A 20,251-nucleotide genomic window follows, 5' to 3' on the forward strand; every position below is an offset into this window, starting at 1 on the left:
TCTTTTGATTAGTAATTAAATCAGTCCTGTCATAATATAAGAATATGAACAAGATAATTGGCAGGAGATCCTTTTTAGATTAAATGATTCTCTGGTCACATATTTAAAAAATTCTGAGTTAGCTTACTGCATAAGAATTGTCATCTGTCTAATGTAGTATCTCATCTTTGCTATTAGCTAGTGAGGGTACAAAATAACCTGAAAAAGATTGTGGAGTAGCCTTCCCACAAAGAAAGCTGCTTCCTAACTCTTTGAGACTGGTTGCTGCTTCTTTGTGGAAAAGCAAGGCATTTCATTTGACCCTCTTGACAAAAAGATGGGGTTTAGCCAACATCATTAAAATGTAGAAGTGAGTTGGTATGTAACGGATTCCTTCATTTTGTTAATGGCAATATCAAATCTGATTTTCCGCACATGAGAACATTCCTCAGACATCTTTATGTAAATGTAGTTGCCAAGCTGTTTGTAATGGTTAAATTATACTTTGATGGGAACTCTTCAGAAAATACTCAATTAGTTCAGGTTTTTTTGGAAACACTGCCAATTATGTGACGTTAATGAGCTTTTTGTTGGTAATGTAATTAAAATTCAACTGCTATAATGGTTAAAGGAAAAAAATATAGCTCTAAGAAAGTTAATGTTAAGCAAATATAACATGAAGTGGGGCTAATTAGATGTTGATTACATGGTCCTATGTGCATTTGCTGTAAACAACAATACTCTCAATAATGTGATTATTTTACAAATAAGGAATACAATTCAGTTGAAATTACTGAGATTTAACTCTCAATTTGTTATATTGATACAACACTACAGAAACTATTGCAAATTTGCGTTGAAAGAGAGGAAAATCAGGTTTTTGTAGCAGATGCTTAAAGGTTTTAGATATCTGAATATGTCAGCGAGAACCCAGAGCAATTTTCAAAATGCATGGTATCAATCTCACATTAATATCAATATATTAAGTTATCTTTAAGTTTCTGCACCTTTATACTTTATTTATACTTCTGAAAAGTCCTGCAAGCCCTAGAGATTTGACCAGATAAACCAACCCATTGTGGATACTACAAGTAATAAAGTAATACAATGCACTGGTCACACCCTGCCCACAGGTCTGCAGTCAGAATCTTCTGGAAGCATTTGAGATAAGGGACATTTCTGGAAAATGTGTCAAACAAAATAACAGAAGGTACCTCTTTCCCAAGGGATGTGTTAGATATTTCATCATTAATTTGCCCGTATGTCTATTTATTTCCTGAGGCAATCAGAGTACACATCTTCCAAACTGTCCAACATTTACTTTGGCTTGTAGGAAGCAGTTACGGGGATAAACCATAAAAAAATTAGTGCATCATGCTGCTGTCATTTTTGCTTCATTGTTTTTCATGTCGTTAATTTATTTGCTTTATACAGTGTTCTTGCCAAAGAATGGGAATATGTCTTCAGCAGAGTGTGACGTTTACACTGAGTTGCTGGAATAATGTAGAACCTGAAAACTTTTTGACTGAACAACCATGTATTTTGATGACCTGGGGAAAAATGTCGTAGGATACTGTGAGTGTTTAAAAAAAAAAAAAAAAAATTACAAACATATACAACATATATCAAAGTAGCTGTCCTGTGCTAATAACACGTAATGATGCAGTCATTCATTAGAAATGGTGCAGAGCATTTATAACCTACCACTACAGTATCACACAATGATTGAGGTTGGAAGGGACCTCTTGTCCAATCCAAGATTATCTAGGTGGCTCAAGCAGGGCCACTTAGAGCAGGTTGCCCAGTACCATGTCCAGACAGCTTATGTATATCTCTCAGGAGGGAGACTCCACAACCTGTTTGGGCAATCTGTGCCAGTGCTCAGTCACTCACATAGTAAATAAGTTGTTCCAGACAGAACCTCCTGTTTTCAGTTTGTGCCCATTACTTCTTGTACTCTCACTTGTCATGACTGAAAACAGCCTGGCTCCGTCTTCTTTATACCCTTATTTCAGATAATTATGTACATTTTCCCTAGAAGAAAATGTTTTCTGTTATGCATTGTTTTCTATAATCACAATCCACTTATAACCATCACCAGATATTTTCAAGGACAGTTGTTTGCCCTGATAACCATCACCAGATATTTTCAAGGACAGTTGTTTGCCCTGTTCCTTTTTAATACAGCCTACAGTGTTTAACTACAGTTCTGCAAAAGGGCTTGTCTTGATGAATCAAGCTGAAGCTAACAAAGGGTTGGTTTTATATATGAATAAAAAGTATATGCGTATACTGCAAACATAGAATATGTTATGTAAAAAACAATTCTGGAACACAGCTTACTTTGAAATTAAGAAATGATTTTCACAACACGATTTTCTAAGCTGATGAAAGAGAGTCCTCAAAGTATTGCTTTCCACCTTAGGACATTTTAGAGGATCCAGTTTTCAGAAAATGCTGAGCACTTCCCTATTTTCTTTTTTCTCTTTTGAATAATATTCTCATACTCGAGGTACCCAAAAATATCACTTCAGACAATGAAACTTGGTCTTTGAGACTGTCTTATAAACAAGGTATACTAGCCTCTGAAGGTGGGGCAGTGATATTTTCTTTGAATGAAGAAATAGCCACAGACAGAGCTATTTACAAGTCTGTTTCCACTATAAATCCTGGTTAACTTTTACAAAATAAAGGTAGAGGTGCAAAGCAAACCTGCATTTTCGTCATCTACCTAATGTTGTGTGTATGCATGTATCAATGAGCAATATCATGCTGTATGTATCAATGAACATATAGCATTTCTCATACCTCAAACATGGAAATAAATTCTTTGCTTCACTTGGGATTGCTACGTATGCAAAGAAGAAAAAGTTTGATGTGAAAACGATGTTAGTAGATCAAGTATAACTCCAGCCAGGCTCGAGAACATGGTTAGTGTTATACTCATTTTACTTAGATAGCAAGTAAAATGCAGACTACATTTAATATTTTCCAGTTTGCCAGTCAGTTCTAATTACAAGGCACAGCTGTTTAGTACATTTTATAGTCATTTGAATGCTCTATATTTAATGTGAATAATTCATAGTATTTGCTAAGAGCATTTGGTATTACTTTCAATTATGAACATTGTCTTCTCAGAATGTAAAGTAACTAGTACATACTTGGCCAGCTCTTCTGCTTGCGCAAATTGATGCAGCTCCATTGATTTCAAACGGAGCGATTCCAATTTATTGTCAGTAGACAGTATGGGATATTTGCATAGTTACAATAACTCTGTTTCCTGAGATACAAACCCATAGATATCCATGGCAGTGAGCACGGAGTTGCATGCTGTGGTAAGGTGTGGAGACCCTAAACTAATCCCTCTTTTCAGAAAGTCACTCCTGCTCTCCGAAGTGTAGCCATGGAGTTGCACACATTTGTGTGTTATACATGTATGTACACGTGCATGTGTGTAAGATTTATGCTCCATATGTTTTATGTGTGTATGTGTTTCCATGTATAGGTTGTACTAATTTCCAGAAGGAGAATGAAGGCCACTTCTGCCTGATTATCATGATAGGAAAACAAAAAGGGCTTCACATTCAAGCCTCTGAACTCATGGTTGAGAAGGTTAGGGAGAGAGGGCTTTTGGTGCAATGTACTAAAGAAAAGGCAGTGGTCCTTTAGTCATATCCCAAGATACAGCCTCCTCTCTCCTATCTTCTTTAGGTTTATATATAAAGGTGCTAATAACAACAACAACAAAAAAAAAAACAGAAAAATTGCGGGTTTTTTTTAAGCATTTTGCAGTGTTGTTTTTCTTCACTTTAAAAAGCAACTTCCTAATTCATTAAAATGTTCAAATCTTGAATATTTTTTAATAATTTTTCTTGTACCAACAATTAAAGAATTAAAAGAAACATACGTGAAAGAGTATGATATTCAGAGTATGTTAGCCAGTGCATTGGTCTAACAAGTGCATTGGTCCTATTTTTATGAAAAAAACATGCCAGCTGGAATTGCTGCTGCTAGGGTATTAGATTCAGTGTGCGTCTGGTAAGAATTCCTCTTACTTTACCTCATCTGTAATTTCCCACACGATTTCTGGTCCAGTAAGTGCAGTATGCTATCCCTAATAGCAGCCATTACCTCGTGCTGAGATGATGGTGTAGGAAACTTTGATTCCCTTCAAATTCCGTGAACCCAAGATACCGATTTTTTAGTGTCTCCAAGTGACACCTGAAAAACATTAAGATGCAACTTTCCCAAAGGCAGGTCACTTTGAGGTTCTGTCTCTTAGTCTGATTCATTTGAAAGTACTGTCTCATCCATGAACTAAAATACAGAAGGGAGTGAGCCCTTGACTTTTGCCTAGAGGAGCAAACTATTGTATTTTATGATGTGAAAGGAAAAAACAGTTCAGGATGTGTACATATGCATGTTTCACAGAGTCATTACAATTTTCTATCTTCTTGTTTGCTGTGCTCTTGAAATATGTATTTCTCTAGATTCAGTTATGGCAACTGACAGGTGCGTAGTTCTTGATGGCAGTTCGCTTCTTTCCTGTACTTTTTATTGTATGTGTATCACCTGAAAAACAAGTAATCAGGCAGTCATCTTCTAGATGCTAGATGACCTGCTAGATGCTATAGCCTGTGTAACAACCTGCCCAGTGAGGTGCACTGAGCTGCTCTGTCTCATATGTTTTCTTCCTGAAATCATCCTACTGTAAACAAGGAAATTTATCTGACACAAGAAAATGTACAGAGATAAACAAAAGAAAAGAAGCACCTGTTTCCTGGAGGGGAAGGTACTTTCTTACCTTCTGGCTTCTTTGTTTCGAAAGCTATGCATCTTTAACTCAACATGCAATGAGATATCATCTGTAGCAGTCCATTTCAACAAATAAGTATGTGTCATATTCTGGTGAAAAGAGAAAAAAAAAAAAAAAAATACGGTCTAAATGGCCCTTTGATCACCATCTACTGTCGTAGCGTGGTACTGCAGAGCTGGAGAACATATCTCCGTGCAGGACATGCAAAGCTGACCAACTTCGTGGAGAGAGTGCCTTTTAACACTTAGTGTAGGAACTGCGTTTAAAATATGATTTTGCAGTGGAAATCGAAAGTAGATTAAAAACATAATTTTGAAAACAAAGTATCTCAGTGAGATTGGCATCTCATGAAGACAATTAGATTCTGAGCATGAGGTAGTTTCCAGGCTTGTTTTGGTTCCTTTGGTACCGTGTCTTAGATATTACACTGGTGTTTGCCTAGGGAAGGTTGCTATATGGAGATGGGTTGTTAATAGATCATTTCAAACAAAAAAGACTGAAAAGCCAAATTTAATAAATATCTATGCAAATTTGTATATGCTATGCTAATCAATGACTGGGGTTCCATGACTTTGAACATCTGGGAGAGAGAAAAGAATACAATAACGAGCAGGGAGAAAAAGGACATGGAGAAGAGAACATGGAAAACAGAGAAAATGAAGTAGTAATTAATAAGGAGACTGACAAAAAGAGCAAGTAAGGCTTTCTGAAATGACTGAAGGAACTAACTGAAGGCAATGATGAGAGACCCAGAAGCAGTGCTCTCAGCTTTTCAGCAGCATCAGAAGTCACCTGCTTTTTAGCTAGAAATGACAAAATGGGACCATGAATCTCAGTACATGGATCCAAGAGCAGAGAAAAAGTACACTAACACTCCAAAAAAATACAATTGATTTTGTAGACTGAATATTAAGACCTAATGTTTCCCTACACTTGTACTGTGGGTGTACTGGGAGTGTGTAATACAACAAGGCATTTAGGGTAGAACTCTAGGAAGGATCTGTTTAATTTTGTTTTCCACTCTAATATTAGGGTTATTATGTTTGTATACTACTTCAGTTGTACAATATGGGCTATGCCAATCTGGCTATGGTCAACCAGCAGAAAATTACCTCAGTGAAGATTCTTTGCTGGCTTCAAGGAACAGTGTTAGGGGAATTAAGAGGGTGTACTGTAGTATGCATTTTTTGTGCCACAATTAGACAATGGGCCACTCTAGACTGGATCATAGGCTGTCATTTATGTTCAGTGAGATGTCCACCGTGATTCCAGACCCTTCCCACTTCTGAGCAGAAGTGAAACTCAAGTTTGAATCCTTCATATTTACTCTCTCTCCTGGAATGCATGGTATTCTACATATATGATAATTATATTTCTTTTTTTTTTTTTTTTTTTTTGCCCTTTTTCATTTTATAAAGGATTATCATGATATACCAAAAAGTCCTTAAAATTCTATAGGAATTTCTTGCAGGGGGATATCTCACTTCTTGCTTCATAGACAGGATAAAATCCCCATATTCATGACTGGCAGATTTTTCAGCTGCAAGGGCCACTGACAAGCTTTGTGTCAATCTCTCCTACCTGTGGTCACAAGATCGCTGAACAGAGTCTTCAGCGATGCTGCCCCATCACAGACATGAAATTGCCCCCATTTATTATTCAGTGTTTTAGGATCTTGATAGTAGTTGTACAGAACATACACAGCTATAAAACTTACACCTGTATTTTTTATTATTATTATTTCCTTGTAGGATTGGAGACACATGAGCAAAAGGCTTATCTTGTATAAATCTGTAGGCCACAGTGTGAAACTCAATTTACAATGAAAGTTTGGCATACTGTTCTCCAGTGAGTATGAGTTTTCATGTAATAGAGTTGGCATAATACATCTAAGCGTAATCAAATGTTTTTGTTAAATTTGACCTGTCCATGGTCATGTATGTCCATACAAGTCCATGCATGGTGAGTGGCCATCCCTGTAGTACTTTACATCTCTTCATGTTCATTATACTGGCACAAGGTTACTTGAAGAATTAACCAAGCACTTTGGGGTAGTAATGCTGTTTATTGTTAACAGTGTATTAGATTTATAAATCTTGATAAAATTGTTAGGTTAAGTGATATTATTAATGTCAACAGGACCAAGATTTTGCTCAATACTAAGTATTAAATGTGGCAAATCAGAATTTGGAGAAATTGCTACCTTAATCCAAAGCACCTTTAGCCAAGTGTTTATCATCCTAATGCCCTTCTGCTTGATATTTACTTCTTTGGACATAGCTACCTTACTCCTTTTGCAAATCCATGTTAGCATTGATGTCATAAAGTAAGCAGAATGAATGTGTGAAATTGCTTGTAAAATTATCAAATGAAATGAATAGCAAATATGATGACTTTTTTTTTTTTTTTTAAAGTTGAATAAGGAAACTGTCAGCAATGATGCACTCTGGTAATGCTTACTAGAGCTGAACAGTATATATATAAGTCCGTGCAAAAGAGGCAGCTAGGCAGATCTCAGGATCCTCAAGGCTTTCCATAGTTCCAGAAGAGAGAGTAGCCACTCCAACTGCTACATATCACTTCAAAGAATAAAAAGGTAAGATTTATGTGAAATACTAGTACAGTTTGTTTGAGAAAGCTGAGTGTATTTTCTGTATTGTATTGTCCAATACAATACAGGTCCAGGGTCTTTCAACAAATTAGTATTTTCTTCTGTGGTTATACTCATTAATGTTTGAAGTTAATGACATCATCATTTAAATCTTTTAATCTATTGAATTAGTTCAACAGAGAATGATCCCAACATGGGAAATCAACTGTTAGGATTGCAGAAGCAACTGAAAGAAGGAAGAGTAAGCATGTAAAGATAAAAGACAGGCATTGTAATAAGAATTTAAATGTGAAATACATAATTATTGATTTTTCTATTTTTATCTCATATTTATTTTATCTATTTTTATATCATATATTTAGATTTTTTAAATATTCATTCCTTACAGCTACTTTCTAAATATGAATCAATAGGGATTAAATTGGCATAATGCAAACAAAGTAAATGGGTTTATATAGACACTGATTGAAAACTGTCCAAGACAGCTTGTCACTACATCACCCTACAGATTGCCACTCCATTGCCCTAGCTTCAGATTGGTTTGCCTCAAACAACCGTAATTTTCCTATCACTATAAGATCTTGGAGAGAAATTTTATAGCATAAAAGTAAAAACTAAAACCTTTCAAAAGTTATTGTGATTATTTTATGAAATTTAATTTAGTCTTTTGGTCTGCTATGGATTTCCTTATACTAGAACCATTATCTTTTACAGAACTTTATTCAAGGCATTGCAGTAGGTAAAATAGATGTAAAGCACATCTATTTGAAAAAGTTATTTATTAATAATTAGAAATAATTTCTATCTGCAATTTTCACATTAATAGAAATCTACTTTACTCATTCATACATTTTCATATGAAAGTATTCCCTTTTTTACTGATGTAATTCCATACTTTTTATTTTTAAAGTGGAAATAGATACGAATCTGACTTTTGAAAGATTCATTTTTGAAAACTCAGCAAGATTAAGCTAGTTAAAATTGTACCAAAAAAATGTAAAATTGTAGTGTAGAAAAGACATCTGCAATAAAATACATGGGAAAAACTAGAAAACAGATTGATCAAGGAAATAATATCAATTTCTAATTTCAAATGCAAAATAGATGTCACAAGTCAATATTTTCAATAATACAAGTTTCTGATCAAGATTTGAGAGACATTTATTACATACTTTCTGGCAGTTCAAACTGTGGTACGTTATGTTTTTTATCTCTAATCAAAAAGAAAAGAAAACATTTCCATTAGTTTAATATGCATAGGAATAAACCTATTTGGGTTTGGTTGTTGTTTTTTATTTTTTTTTTTGGGGGGGGGAGGGGAGGTGTAAGATTAGCTTCAGTTTTCCTGCACCCTGACAATAAGAAGATTATATGTATTTTGGCAGTATCTACTAGTGACTTAAATAACTAAAAGCAAATAAAAACTTTCTTCGGATCTGGAAAAAATAAAATTAACAGGAATAAACTAAACAAATAATATTTTTCTGACCATCTCTTATTCTCTACAAAATATGTTTCTGTTCCCCAGAATAAAACAACAAATTGTTACTTTAATAATGTTTTTCCTTTAACTTGTAGAAAAGTGCTCTTGCTGATTTCGGTTACCAGTAACAAGTATTAAACATTGAACAAACAAAACTGATTCTAAATTTTTGAGATAATAATTTGACATAAGTTTAACAGCTGGTCAGTGCATTTGAAATGCTTATTTTATTAATGGCCAGAATTCTCTTACTTGAAGATTTTAATAATGTCTAAAAACTGCATTTACACATCTTCAGATTTTGATTCTCAAAAAAAAAAAAATCAGAAAGAAACTAAACATACATTTAACTTTAAACATTCTTAAGGCATAATGTAGCCAATGGTAGCCAGTGAACAGCACTGTTCAGGTTCTGTAGGACTGAGGTATAAGAGAACTGGAAATCTGTTCACTGATTGCAATGGGCTTTGAATATTTATTTATAAGTTTTATATAAAAGAATAGCTTTTGGTATCTGATAGTATTATAAACAGGATAAATTATAAACTGGATAAATGATGAGGCTATTTCTTTCATTCCATGTCAGTGACTTAGGTTTATGTCTAAACTGTATCATGTTTTAACAATGCTACAGGAAAGTACCCAACTTTTTCCAGTTTATCAGGTTAAGTAAAAGTTAAAGTGTAACAGTCTGTTTGTGTACCATTAAGCATGGGAAATTTACTTATATATGCTGCAATAGCCAGACTCTATTTGGTGTCTAGACTCATTTATAGCTATATCAGATAGCATGGGGGGGGTCATTACAGTGCAGCCAAACCATTTTTGTGATCACGACAAAGTTACCTCCCAAAGAATAAGGCAAAGCTTTTGTTCCATTGTTGGAAGACTACGAAATGTGAAATTATGCATTCTGGAGGACTGACATTGGATGTCAGTGTTGCACCACCAAATTACAGCTCCAAATGAAACAGCAAAAAGAGAGTTCTATGCTATAGCTAGGATTATAATAAAACGGAATGATTGCATGGCCACTGCATTATTTGTTGGTACTATAGGCAGGATATATGTAGGTGTAGAAATTAAATCTCATATATCAGGGCATTACAGAAGGCAGAAAAGAGTCACCATACACACTAGGAAAAACAAACAAATATATTGTCAGTAGCTTTTGATGGAGACAATGAAATCATCTCCATTGCTTAGCAGTACAATCCACCAGGATCGATTTATGTTCCCATTTTTTATCAAGATTTTATTAAGGTTTAGATTCAAGATACTTCAGTATTTTGATACTGACATTGAGGTATTGTAGTAAAGTATTTATATTAATCATTACGATTATCTTAAAAATTAGATCTCACAAAATACTAAAAACAATATCTTCTTCCTAACCGTAGATAAAATGCCTGCCAACAGTCGAGACTTACAACTTCATTTCATAATAGATGGAAGAAACAAACTTTAAAAAAAAATCCTGCTCTGAAGCTGGGGCATACTAGTGGGACAGAGTAGAAGTCCTACAGCAGCAGGACTATTGATGCTGTAGTAAACTTTTTGTACGGCTCAGTGCAGAGCCATGTCCAAATCTCAAAACAGAGTAATTCATACCTTCTCTACATATAATTTCTTCATAACTTTCATATGGCTTCCTCCAGCCCATAGTATATTTAAATCCAGCCTGTTGCAGCAAGGCATTACCACAGAGAATAGACGTTTACTCTCAGGCTGCCTTATTTTATAAATCATTGAATTTAAGCAAATAAAGTCATTGGAGCTGGAGGAGTTAAATGCAGATTACATTTAGTGGGGAGGTTGTTTTTTTTACTGGGTCTTAGTCTGCCACGTATAACTTTACTTCAGTGCACTCATATTTCATATATCCCTATCTTTTTCAGGCTGTAACATAAACTTCCATAGAAAAATGTCATGGATGGCAGAAGGGCTCTTTCAAATACTCAAATATCAGTCCAAGTGCATGATGATGATATTATTTCCAGTGACATTTTGCTCTTGTGAACTCACTGCAACTTCTGTTGCTTTTAATGTGATCTATACTGATTTTAAAGTTAGAATGATTTACTATTCATCATTCATTTAATTGGCATTTACTCATTGAATGAATGGTATATTTAATTTCTTTGTCAAGGTCAAAACACCTAACGTTTTAAATTCATTTTCTTTTCTATACAGTCATTCCAGAAATTTAAGGGATCAAAACCAATAAACAATAAATACTAACTGATTTTGTAAGTAGATTTCCTCGTTTCCTGTTTATACAGATGCCCCCAGTGCAAAGCACTTTTGAGACTATTAGCCATCAGCTGCTCATAGTCCTTTTTGCACCGGGTTTTGTGAGCCCAAAACGAATAGCATTTCGTTTTTCAGGATTATATGTCAACAGGCTAATATTAGTACATTAAATAATGAAAATCATAGCACATAGGGAATTAGGAAGAATATTTTTCCCACTGGTGACTATTCACTAAAAGTGAACTGTACTACTTGTGTGAGTAAACCAGTCACTAATTCAAGTACTAAAGAATCGCCTATCAATAAGCCATTCACTCCAGAGGCCTACTACTGCAATATGTTTTATTTCCAAAAAGGAAGAAAGTTAAAGGAACATGGAGGGTCAGGAAGAACGAATGAGGAGCTGCTGATGTGACAAGGTTCTTGACAGCAATTTGCCTTTTTTTTTTTTTTAATAGTAAATGAGATGGAAAAATATAAAAGTCACAGCAATACCCTAGTTTTGCTGTAAAACAATGTTATAGAAACAGATTGAATGTTTACCATCAGAAGAATGCAGAGCAAAGGAGATGCAGACCTTTATAATCATATTACAGAGGAAACTGAGGATGCAGCTAGTCTCAGCTCTCCTTGCAGTCTGGAACACAGACTAAAGCCTAAAGATATTAAATCTTGAATGCCTACCCAAGGCACTGTAATCTCCATCCAGTTACACAAGGTCTCAATATCTTCAAGTTTAGATCAGCATTAAGGATCTCTCTTTTTGATATAATTGATTCAGTGGTATGTAAAGATGATTACATTTTTCTTTGTTGCCTTATTTCTGTTTTTACAGGCAATGAAAATGAAAAGTGTTTATTTTGTTGCTGGGCTCCTATTAATGATAGTTCAAGGCAGCTGGCAAAATCCTCTTCAGGATACAGAGGAGAAATCAAGGTAAATTCTGTAGATTGAACTTCTAGAAACCCTTGGCCTTAACTTTGTTTTCTTATAGTTCAAAGCAAAACATGCTGTGACATATATTATTCAAAGTACTTAATCTACCATTGGAACTAGGAAATTTTTAATACTTCAAAGTGAGGCACAGAAGTTTTCACTATTTTAAACAATAGCTGCCTTAGTTATCCAAGAAGACCTTGCAACTGTGCAGTATCCAACCCACTATATTGATTAATTTTACCAGCCAGCTAGTAATCAATAATATGGCACTTTTTTTTTTTTTTTTTTACCTTGTAAGACTATAAAATGATATGGTTAAAAGAAAAGTCAGTGTACAATGTACTATAATCATTGTCAATTAACAGGTTCTAAACTTTTCTCAGATCATTCAAAGCTTCCCAGTCTGAACCGTTAGATGAATCTAGACAGCTGAATGAAGTGAAGCGTCATTCACAAGGTACATTCACCAGTGATTACAGCAAGTACTTGGACACCAGACGAGCTCAGGATTTTGTGCAGTGGTTAATGAGCACTAAAAGAAATGGGTAAGCCTTTTTGCTTACATTGCTATAGATCTCCATATACAGAAAACAGCCCAAAATCTAGTACCTGTCTGAATTCAGTTTCTTGATTTCAGCTTCCCATCACAGGCCATGTATAACCATCAAAGGACTAATGTACTTAAGGAAAATTTATATATATAATTAATATGTTATTAGAAATGAGGGGTATGTGCAAAATCAGTCAAAAGGATTTGGATAAATCAAGCGTAGTGTCTTGATAAATCAAGTGTATGTGATGTACCACCCAAACTGAGACTATATCAGCCTCTTTGGGACAGATTGTTTCAGTGAATCAACTTATTTCAATATGAATCATGTCAGTAAATATAATATAAATATGTCACCTTTGGACCTTAATAAAACTTTCCATGGTTACTCTAATCCTGAAGTTTCATTTGTGAAAAGGGAGCTAAGGTTTAATCTTTATTGACTGCTGGATTACAAATACACTATTAAGGTGTAAATTGGCGTGTCTTTTTAAAGATACACTTTGCTTAAACACAAGCTACCAAGCTGAGAGCAAGAATAATGTAAGAGCGTGTAATTCTGTGCCCTGTGTTCTAGAAAAGATCTGTCCACAGAATAAAAAAATCCATTTAAATCCCTGTGGGAGCCTTTAAAATATAAAGTAATAATTTCTAGATATTGTATTAATTTAAATTATAGAATTATAGAATAGTTTGGGTTGGAAAGGACCCTAAAGATCATTTAATTCCAACCCCTTCAGGTGAGGCGGCAGGGACACCTCCCACTACACCAGGTTGTTCAAAGCCCCATCCAGCTTGACCTTAAACACTTCCAGGGATGGGGCATCCACAGCTTCTCTGGGCAACCTGTTCCAGTGCCTCACTAACTTCATAGTAAAGAATTTCTTCCTTAAATGTATAAGTCTAAAAGTATTTATAATATTCATCCATCAGTCATGGTTGTTTATGATAATATTTAAATAATAACCAATAGAAACTTATCATGCTCATGCATGCTCTGCAATGTACTGGTAATTATAATCTAATGATTGTGGAATTCCACTACAGCCAACAAGGACAGGAGGACAAAGAGAACGACAAATTCCCGGACCAGCTCTCAAGGTATTCTAGTTGCCACAACTCATTACTCAAAAACAAGTCAACCTCATTTCCTCATTTTCCGTTAAACAAGAAAGAAAACTAGTATTCTTTACAATGTTAATATAATCCAAGAAATACCTATCAAAAGAAATTGTTCTGCACTTATTTTTTATGAGGAAAGAAAATGTCTGGTATTTATTCCTGTACCTGTGTGCTATATCTTCAGGGAATGCAATGGCTTGAGAACAACAGATTTAAGGAAAGAACATACCAAGTAATAAAGGAGAGTAGAGAATAAAAAAAAAATACAAAAAAGGTTGCCAAAAATCATTGTGTTAAGGGAAAGAAAACCAATTAGAATACTAAGGAAGGGCAAATTGCCAGGCATCAAGTTTTCGGGGGCTGATAAAACATGATACAATGTTTGGCCCTCAGTGCTCTGTCAAATTTTATACAAATTGCTCATAACAGAAAAGGAGAACACAAGACCTGCTGGAGGTCAAAATTTTATTTCCTGACAATGATTCTGGGAGAGGGTTTGAGGGTTTCAAAATTTGGAGCAAACAATAACAAAAAACACTAAGTGTTTTTGCAAAATAGATTTAAATACCTATATCCATTCTACCTTTTGTTAGAAAATCCAGAGAGGGCAGCTTGGATCACAAAGATCTTTCCATTCAAAACACTGTTGATATAATACAAAATCTGTGATAATTTTTCAGCTTCAGTGAAACAGCATATCTCAACAAAATTAACATTTCATCAAAAATGTTCCAAACTAGAGTTAGCATGCTGATGGAAAATGCAGATGGTACTAAATTGGGAGGAATGGTGAAATCCCAGGAAGACAAAATATAATAGAAAGTGCTAGAGGCCGTGAAAATTGGGCAGAAATTAGCAAATTCTGAAATAGAAATTTGAGGGAACTTATCTGGGGAAAATATTCCAAAATATGTTTACGTCTCAGTGCAGTGTGTCTTCCTAAGGGCCAGTGTGACATAATTTTGCCATATCAGAGAAAAAAGCATGGTGGGGGGGAGGTGATATTCTTTATTAAGCTGGAGATGATCAGGTTTGAAATTGTTCAAAGATTATCACTTGGTTGGAATGATGTGTGTCCACAAAGCAATTCAAAGTGCAGCAGACTGATATCAAAAGGGGTTAAGTCTGAACAGTTTGGCTAAGAAGTGCTGAACACAGGAGGACTGGCTTAATGGAAGTTTTAGGTGAGTGCTTATTGAGTAGTCTTATTGAGGTAACAAAAAGTATATCTGTAGAATACTATAAAGTTTGTTGAGCAGAGCCAATTAGTCTAGCAGAAAACCTTTCCAATGCAGCTTTATATGCTTTCAGCACCTAATTTGATTTGTTTAGAACTAGTTCAGTTATTTCTACACAAAACTGTACTGTATAGCACAGGCATTGCTTTTAGAACTGAAAGTCAAAAATACCAAGAGTAATTTCAGAAGCAAAGAAAACCCCTCTCTCTAATAAGAAATGTTAGTTTAGTGGGGAATATAAATTAATAGAAGTTAAAAAATTGTAGTCAGTAATGCAGTCTGATCCTACAGTATTGCTCTTCTTTCAGCAATGCAATCTCCAAGCGTCATGCTGAATTTGAGAGACATGCTGAGGGCACCTACACCAGTGATATCACCTCTTATTTGGAAGGTCAAGCTGCCAAAGAATTCATTGCTTGGTTAGTGAATGGACGAGGAAGAAGAGAGTAAGAATCCATCCATTCCTATTACTAAATTTTGCCATGCTTTCGAGGTTAGAAATCAAGTCTGATGAAATCTTGATGTGTTTTTGATGATTCTTGCTGTACTTCACATTTTCCTTTTGTAATAGAAGACATTCTGTGAGTGTTAGACTACCATTTTAAGTTACTGAGTTCAAACACATTGAAACAAACCATTTCAGTATGCTGTTACACTCTGAAAGGTCAAGTTATATTTAAGGTCTACATATCTAAAACTAAACCAGACCTTCCTCCACTTATAACCTTTCCCACTTCACACAACATTGCTTACAGTCTCCTTAACTCTCATTGACTGAGATAATTCAAGTCAGTGTCATCTTAAATTCCTTTCTCTCTTTTTTTTTTCCCAACCTCTGCAGTCAATTTTTCCCTCTGCAGTATTTCCAAGATTAAATTTTTACCAATGTCACTGCCACCACAGCTGTCGTTCATGCTCTGGTGATCACTCCCAGCAGTTACTGGTGTCTTCTTTTTCTCTTCTTATGATCGACAAACTCTCCCCAAGCTGCTGCTGCCAAAATAACCATCATTTCCTACAACTATATCTTATCTTCATTTTTAAGACACCTCTACTTCTTTTGCTGTGGTTTACAGTTTCCGGGACTCACAGATCCACAGTTTTGATTTACCTGCATCTCTGATTTCTTTCATGCTTATCTTGCTCTTCATATTGCATATTTCTCAAAACCAATTCACTACATTAGCTCACTCATGATCTTGTATCTTTTTTTATGATAGTCTTACACTTGGAACAGCCTTAGCTTCAGTCTCCTTCAGGCACTTTCTGTCTTATCATAGTTCCAACTCTGCATGGTTAGGAGTTACACCATGCAAATGCCACTGCCCACCTTTTAACTGTTCTGTATTTATATGTGCCTTTAGACTGTAAGCTCTTCGGGGCAAGGATTTCATCCTATAATTATATACTCTACTAGCTGTAAAGTATTATGTAAGTCTTTCATTCTATATAAAAATAATAAATAACAATAACAATAAAATATCATCTGTAAGACAAGATTGTGTGTTGTAGTCAAGGAAGACTAATTAGGTAAAAGTAAATTTTGGAAATAATGATGATTTCCTGAAAAAAATAGTGATTTCCTGGGTTAAATGAATGAGGTCAGCTATACAGATAAGGGAAAGGTTGGTGCCACTTCATAGTGATGTTCAGATCTGCAGTTGTTTTTTCTGTCCTTTTATTTTCATGAGCAGAGATAGGGTATTTTAGTATTTGTAAGAAAGAGAGATTACAACTGAGCTGTGATGAACTGAGCTTAGAAACCTAGATGGACAATTACATACAGAGCAGCCTCCTGCTTCCCAGTATTTAGTATTATTTGTAGTCAGACATGCATATAGCCTTCCCTAAAATCAGTGCATGAAAAGAGACAGTCTGCATGTCACTGATCCCAGAGCATAGTGTGCTTCAGTATCAGCACACCTTATTGGAACCCATTAAAATCTCCCTGTATTTGATGGGTTGAAACAAGCTTTCTAAATAAGGCCCTTGACACAACAATTTTTCAGTAGTCAAAAAGGAGGAGAGCAAGAATTGGGATCTGATTCCAAATACAAAATTCAATTGTGCAACAACAACAACAACAACAAAAATTATACATATATTTTAATTCAGGTATTTTACACCCTCCAAAATTGCTGCTTTTAACTGTCTAAATGCTTATGAAATATAATTGTAAGTATAAAACTAAGACTTTGTAAATCAAACAAAAAAATTGTATGAAAATGCGACTATAATTTTTCAGTACTGATATTTCTTTAAAAAGTATTCTTAGTAAATCTCCTGTGAGTTTTATTGATGCCTAGTCTACTTAGCGTAGACTGAGTTATGGTTTTACATGTATGGTTTTTTCAAAAAAATGACAGAGAGGAATCTAGACTTACCTAAATGAAGAGTCCTGCCTCGTAAAGGGAAATTTATTCTTTCTTCTGTTGTTAAAATAATGCTTCAAAATATGTTCTGATATGCTTCGTGCTATACTTAGCCATAACATCTGGCTCAACCTTTAATTCCTTAAAATCACAGGAAATGTGCAGTGTATTAAGATCCTATAATAAGGCCCTCTTAAACAGTTTGTTTATTTTGATCTGCAAATTGTTTCATAATTTCTTCCCTTTGAAGTTTCCCAGAAAAAACTCTTGTAGCTGAAGAAATGGGCCGAAGATACGCAGATGGCACTTTCACAAGTGATATCAACAAAATCCTGGATGACATGGCTGCCAAAGAGTTCCTAAAATGGCTGATTAACACAAAAGTTACCCAAAGGTGCTTGAATTTTGATAATATTTATATTAATATACCGGGGTTTTAAATGTATTTGTCACACGTAGGGAAAATACAGCTCATTTTTCTCTTAACTATTGAGATATGTGTAAATATGTTACAAACTTTATGTTACAGACAGTGCTGAACAAGGATAAGACACTATACGCAGAAGCCATTCCAAATACAAATTGTATTTTGCATCAGTGGTGAACCTGGTGAACCTATTTAATAATTTTCTATTTAACTTCAGGGGAGCTTTGCCACTTAATGTTGCCAGAAGTAAGGTCATATTAAATTACTGAAAAATAAAATTCTCCTTTGCCATGGGCATTATAAAATCAGAAATGTTTATTGGGAAAATGACACCAAATTCCTTATTCTTTAAAGACTGTGATATAAAACTGCCTTAAATTGTCACTTGCCATTAGGAAATAAAGTACTGTTATATGAGTTCCTGATGGCTAACAACTTAAGAACCCTGTTTTAGTTTTGCTGTAAATAGGTAAATGCTGATGGAAAAGCAACATTTTCTATCTGAGCTCTGCAAACAAGTTAATATTTGAGGATTATTTGTTAACATTAGCAAAGGATTTCAAAAAAATAATAAAATGCCCACTTGAGGTACATATGAATGGCAAGATTTTCTGAAATGTTGGATATCCATTGCAAAAGTTTATTACTTTTAGTCTTTTAACTACTAAAGGACCTAAAATCACTAGTTGATCTTGGAAATCTGACACAAGACATACTGTCTCAAAAAAATGTAGAAGTTATCATTCAAACACAGTTTTGACTAACTTTTTCATATTTTTGTGTTTGTTTGTGGTTAAGCATTGAAACAATTTAAGATAATCATCTATGTGAGACTACTAAAAAGGTTTTCCTTTAGTAGTAATTGTTTTCATTCCATTATTAGAGAGAGGCATTGAGGAGTTTGTGGAACTAACATCTACTAACTCTTAACAAGAAAAAATGTTTAACAGGAATTTCATAAATCTTGGGAGATTTATAATATGTTCTAATTGCCTTTTTTTTTTTCCCAGAGATCTTTTGGAAGAATACCAGTAAAAATGCAGAACAAAAACGGGATAAATGAAGATCTTCACTGCATCAACTGCCAGTTATTAAGAGATTCTGAAATCTGTATTGTCATTTACATTGGGTGTAACAAAGCTATGTCACCTTGCATGCCAGGAATTAATTGTAGTGTTGTTTAGTGTTGCCAAAAGACTACATATATGGAATACCTGTTGTCTAAGGGATGGCTATCTTAATAGCTTTAAGACTACGAAAGTTCCACATTTTCATATTTTCCATTTATTACGACTGAAATAACTCCATTTATATTTACATATGAAATTATTTTTCTAAAAAGCTGACATACAATGATTCCATCATCAATTATACGCGATATTTTTAAGGGTCTGGCAGTTGCAAATGTCTGAGAAGTGAATATCCCTGTTGAAACCTTTGTTATAAAAAGGCTAAGCTTTAAGGATATTAAATGATAGCCTTAAATAAATTTTTTCAAGCTTCTTTTCTGTTGACTTTTAATGTGTATATCCCTTCTGCCTGTTTTCATTTTATTCTAATATGTTAGTGTCACTGAGATCTTGGAAGTGGTTTGTTTGGAATGATAAAACTAAATCAATGTTTTGTTTCGTCATTTTTCTCCATAATGATTTCCTGAAAAGAGCTGTATGAACTTTGCATTATCCTTAGTTGAAAAAGAAATAATGTAAGATGAAGCTAGAGGTGGAAGCAAGACTGAACAGTACTCGTTAGCATAAATTGCTGTTTCTCAGCAAAAGCAGAAGGACAGTTCTGAAAGATGTTAAGTGCAATATACTTTCTTAATAGTGGAAACTCTGCCACCCAGTTTCTTCAGGTTTTATATGATTGCCAAGTAACACCAGCTTAAATGGCCCTGGGATCACTCTTATCTGTGTTGCATTCTTTTCTTCCTTCTTCCTCTGAAAACCATTGTGCCCATCATCTCTTGCAGTTAGCAGCATTGTACTATAACATATTAGAACAACTGTTATTTCAGTAACCTATGCCTTCTCCATTCTGGTCTCAGTGTTTCTAGCAGTCCAAACTCTTTTATACTCTCAGTTGGCCAGGACAGATTTTTGTAAGTACAGTAGTAGCTGCAACTCTCAAACAGACTCGGTTGCTTTTATGCACCTATTACTTCTTATGAATCCCCTTTTGATCCCCTATGAACTCCCCTATGAACTCCCTTTTCTTCCTTTGCCATAATAGCAGTATGCCAGATATCTATACTAAAATGCCCTGATGGACAAGTGGTTTAAGAGAAAATCAAAGGGCTTACTTAGCAAGTATCTAGTAGAAATTGATATGATACAAGACAGGTGTTGGATCAGAATTGGAACCTATAAATTTTGCTAAGAATTACTAGTATTGTTTGGAGTCTCCTTTGTTTTTCAAAGACACCTGCAATTTTCAGTAGTAGTCTGGAATCCTCCCAAGG

The 20,251-nt window shown here is 34.7% G+C and overlaps 1 protein-coding gene across 1 annotated transcript; it reads left to right on the top strand.

The window, feature by feature from the left end:
* Positions 1-535: 535 nt before the first annotated feature.
* Positions 536-19,293, top strand: GCG (glucagon). Its single transcript, XM_013171335.3, has 9 exons — positions 536-1,554; positions 6,547-6,643; positions 7,210-7,391; positions 11,978-12,078; positions 12,465-12,626; positions 13,679-13,732; positions 15,300-15,437; positions 17,614-17,757; positions 18,801-19,293. The coding sequence occupies exons 4-9, from the start codon at positions 11,981-11,983 to the stop codon at positions 18,823-18,825; spliced, it is 621 nt and encodes a 206-aa protein (XP_013026789.1). The 5' UTR covers positions 536-1,554; positions 6,547-6,643; positions 7,210-7,391; positions 11,978-11,980; the 3' UTR covers positions 18,826-19,293.
* The last annotated feature ends 958 nt before the right edge of the window (positions 19,294-20,251 follow it).

Source organism: Anser cygnoides, chromosome 6, assembly GCF_040182565.1.
Source record: "Anser cygnoides isolate HZ-2024a breed goose chromosome 6, Taihu_goose_T2T_genome, whole genome shotgun sequence".
Classification (NCBI taxonomy): Eukaryota; Metazoa; Chordata; class Aves; order Anseriformes; family Anatidae; genus Anser; species Anser cygnoides.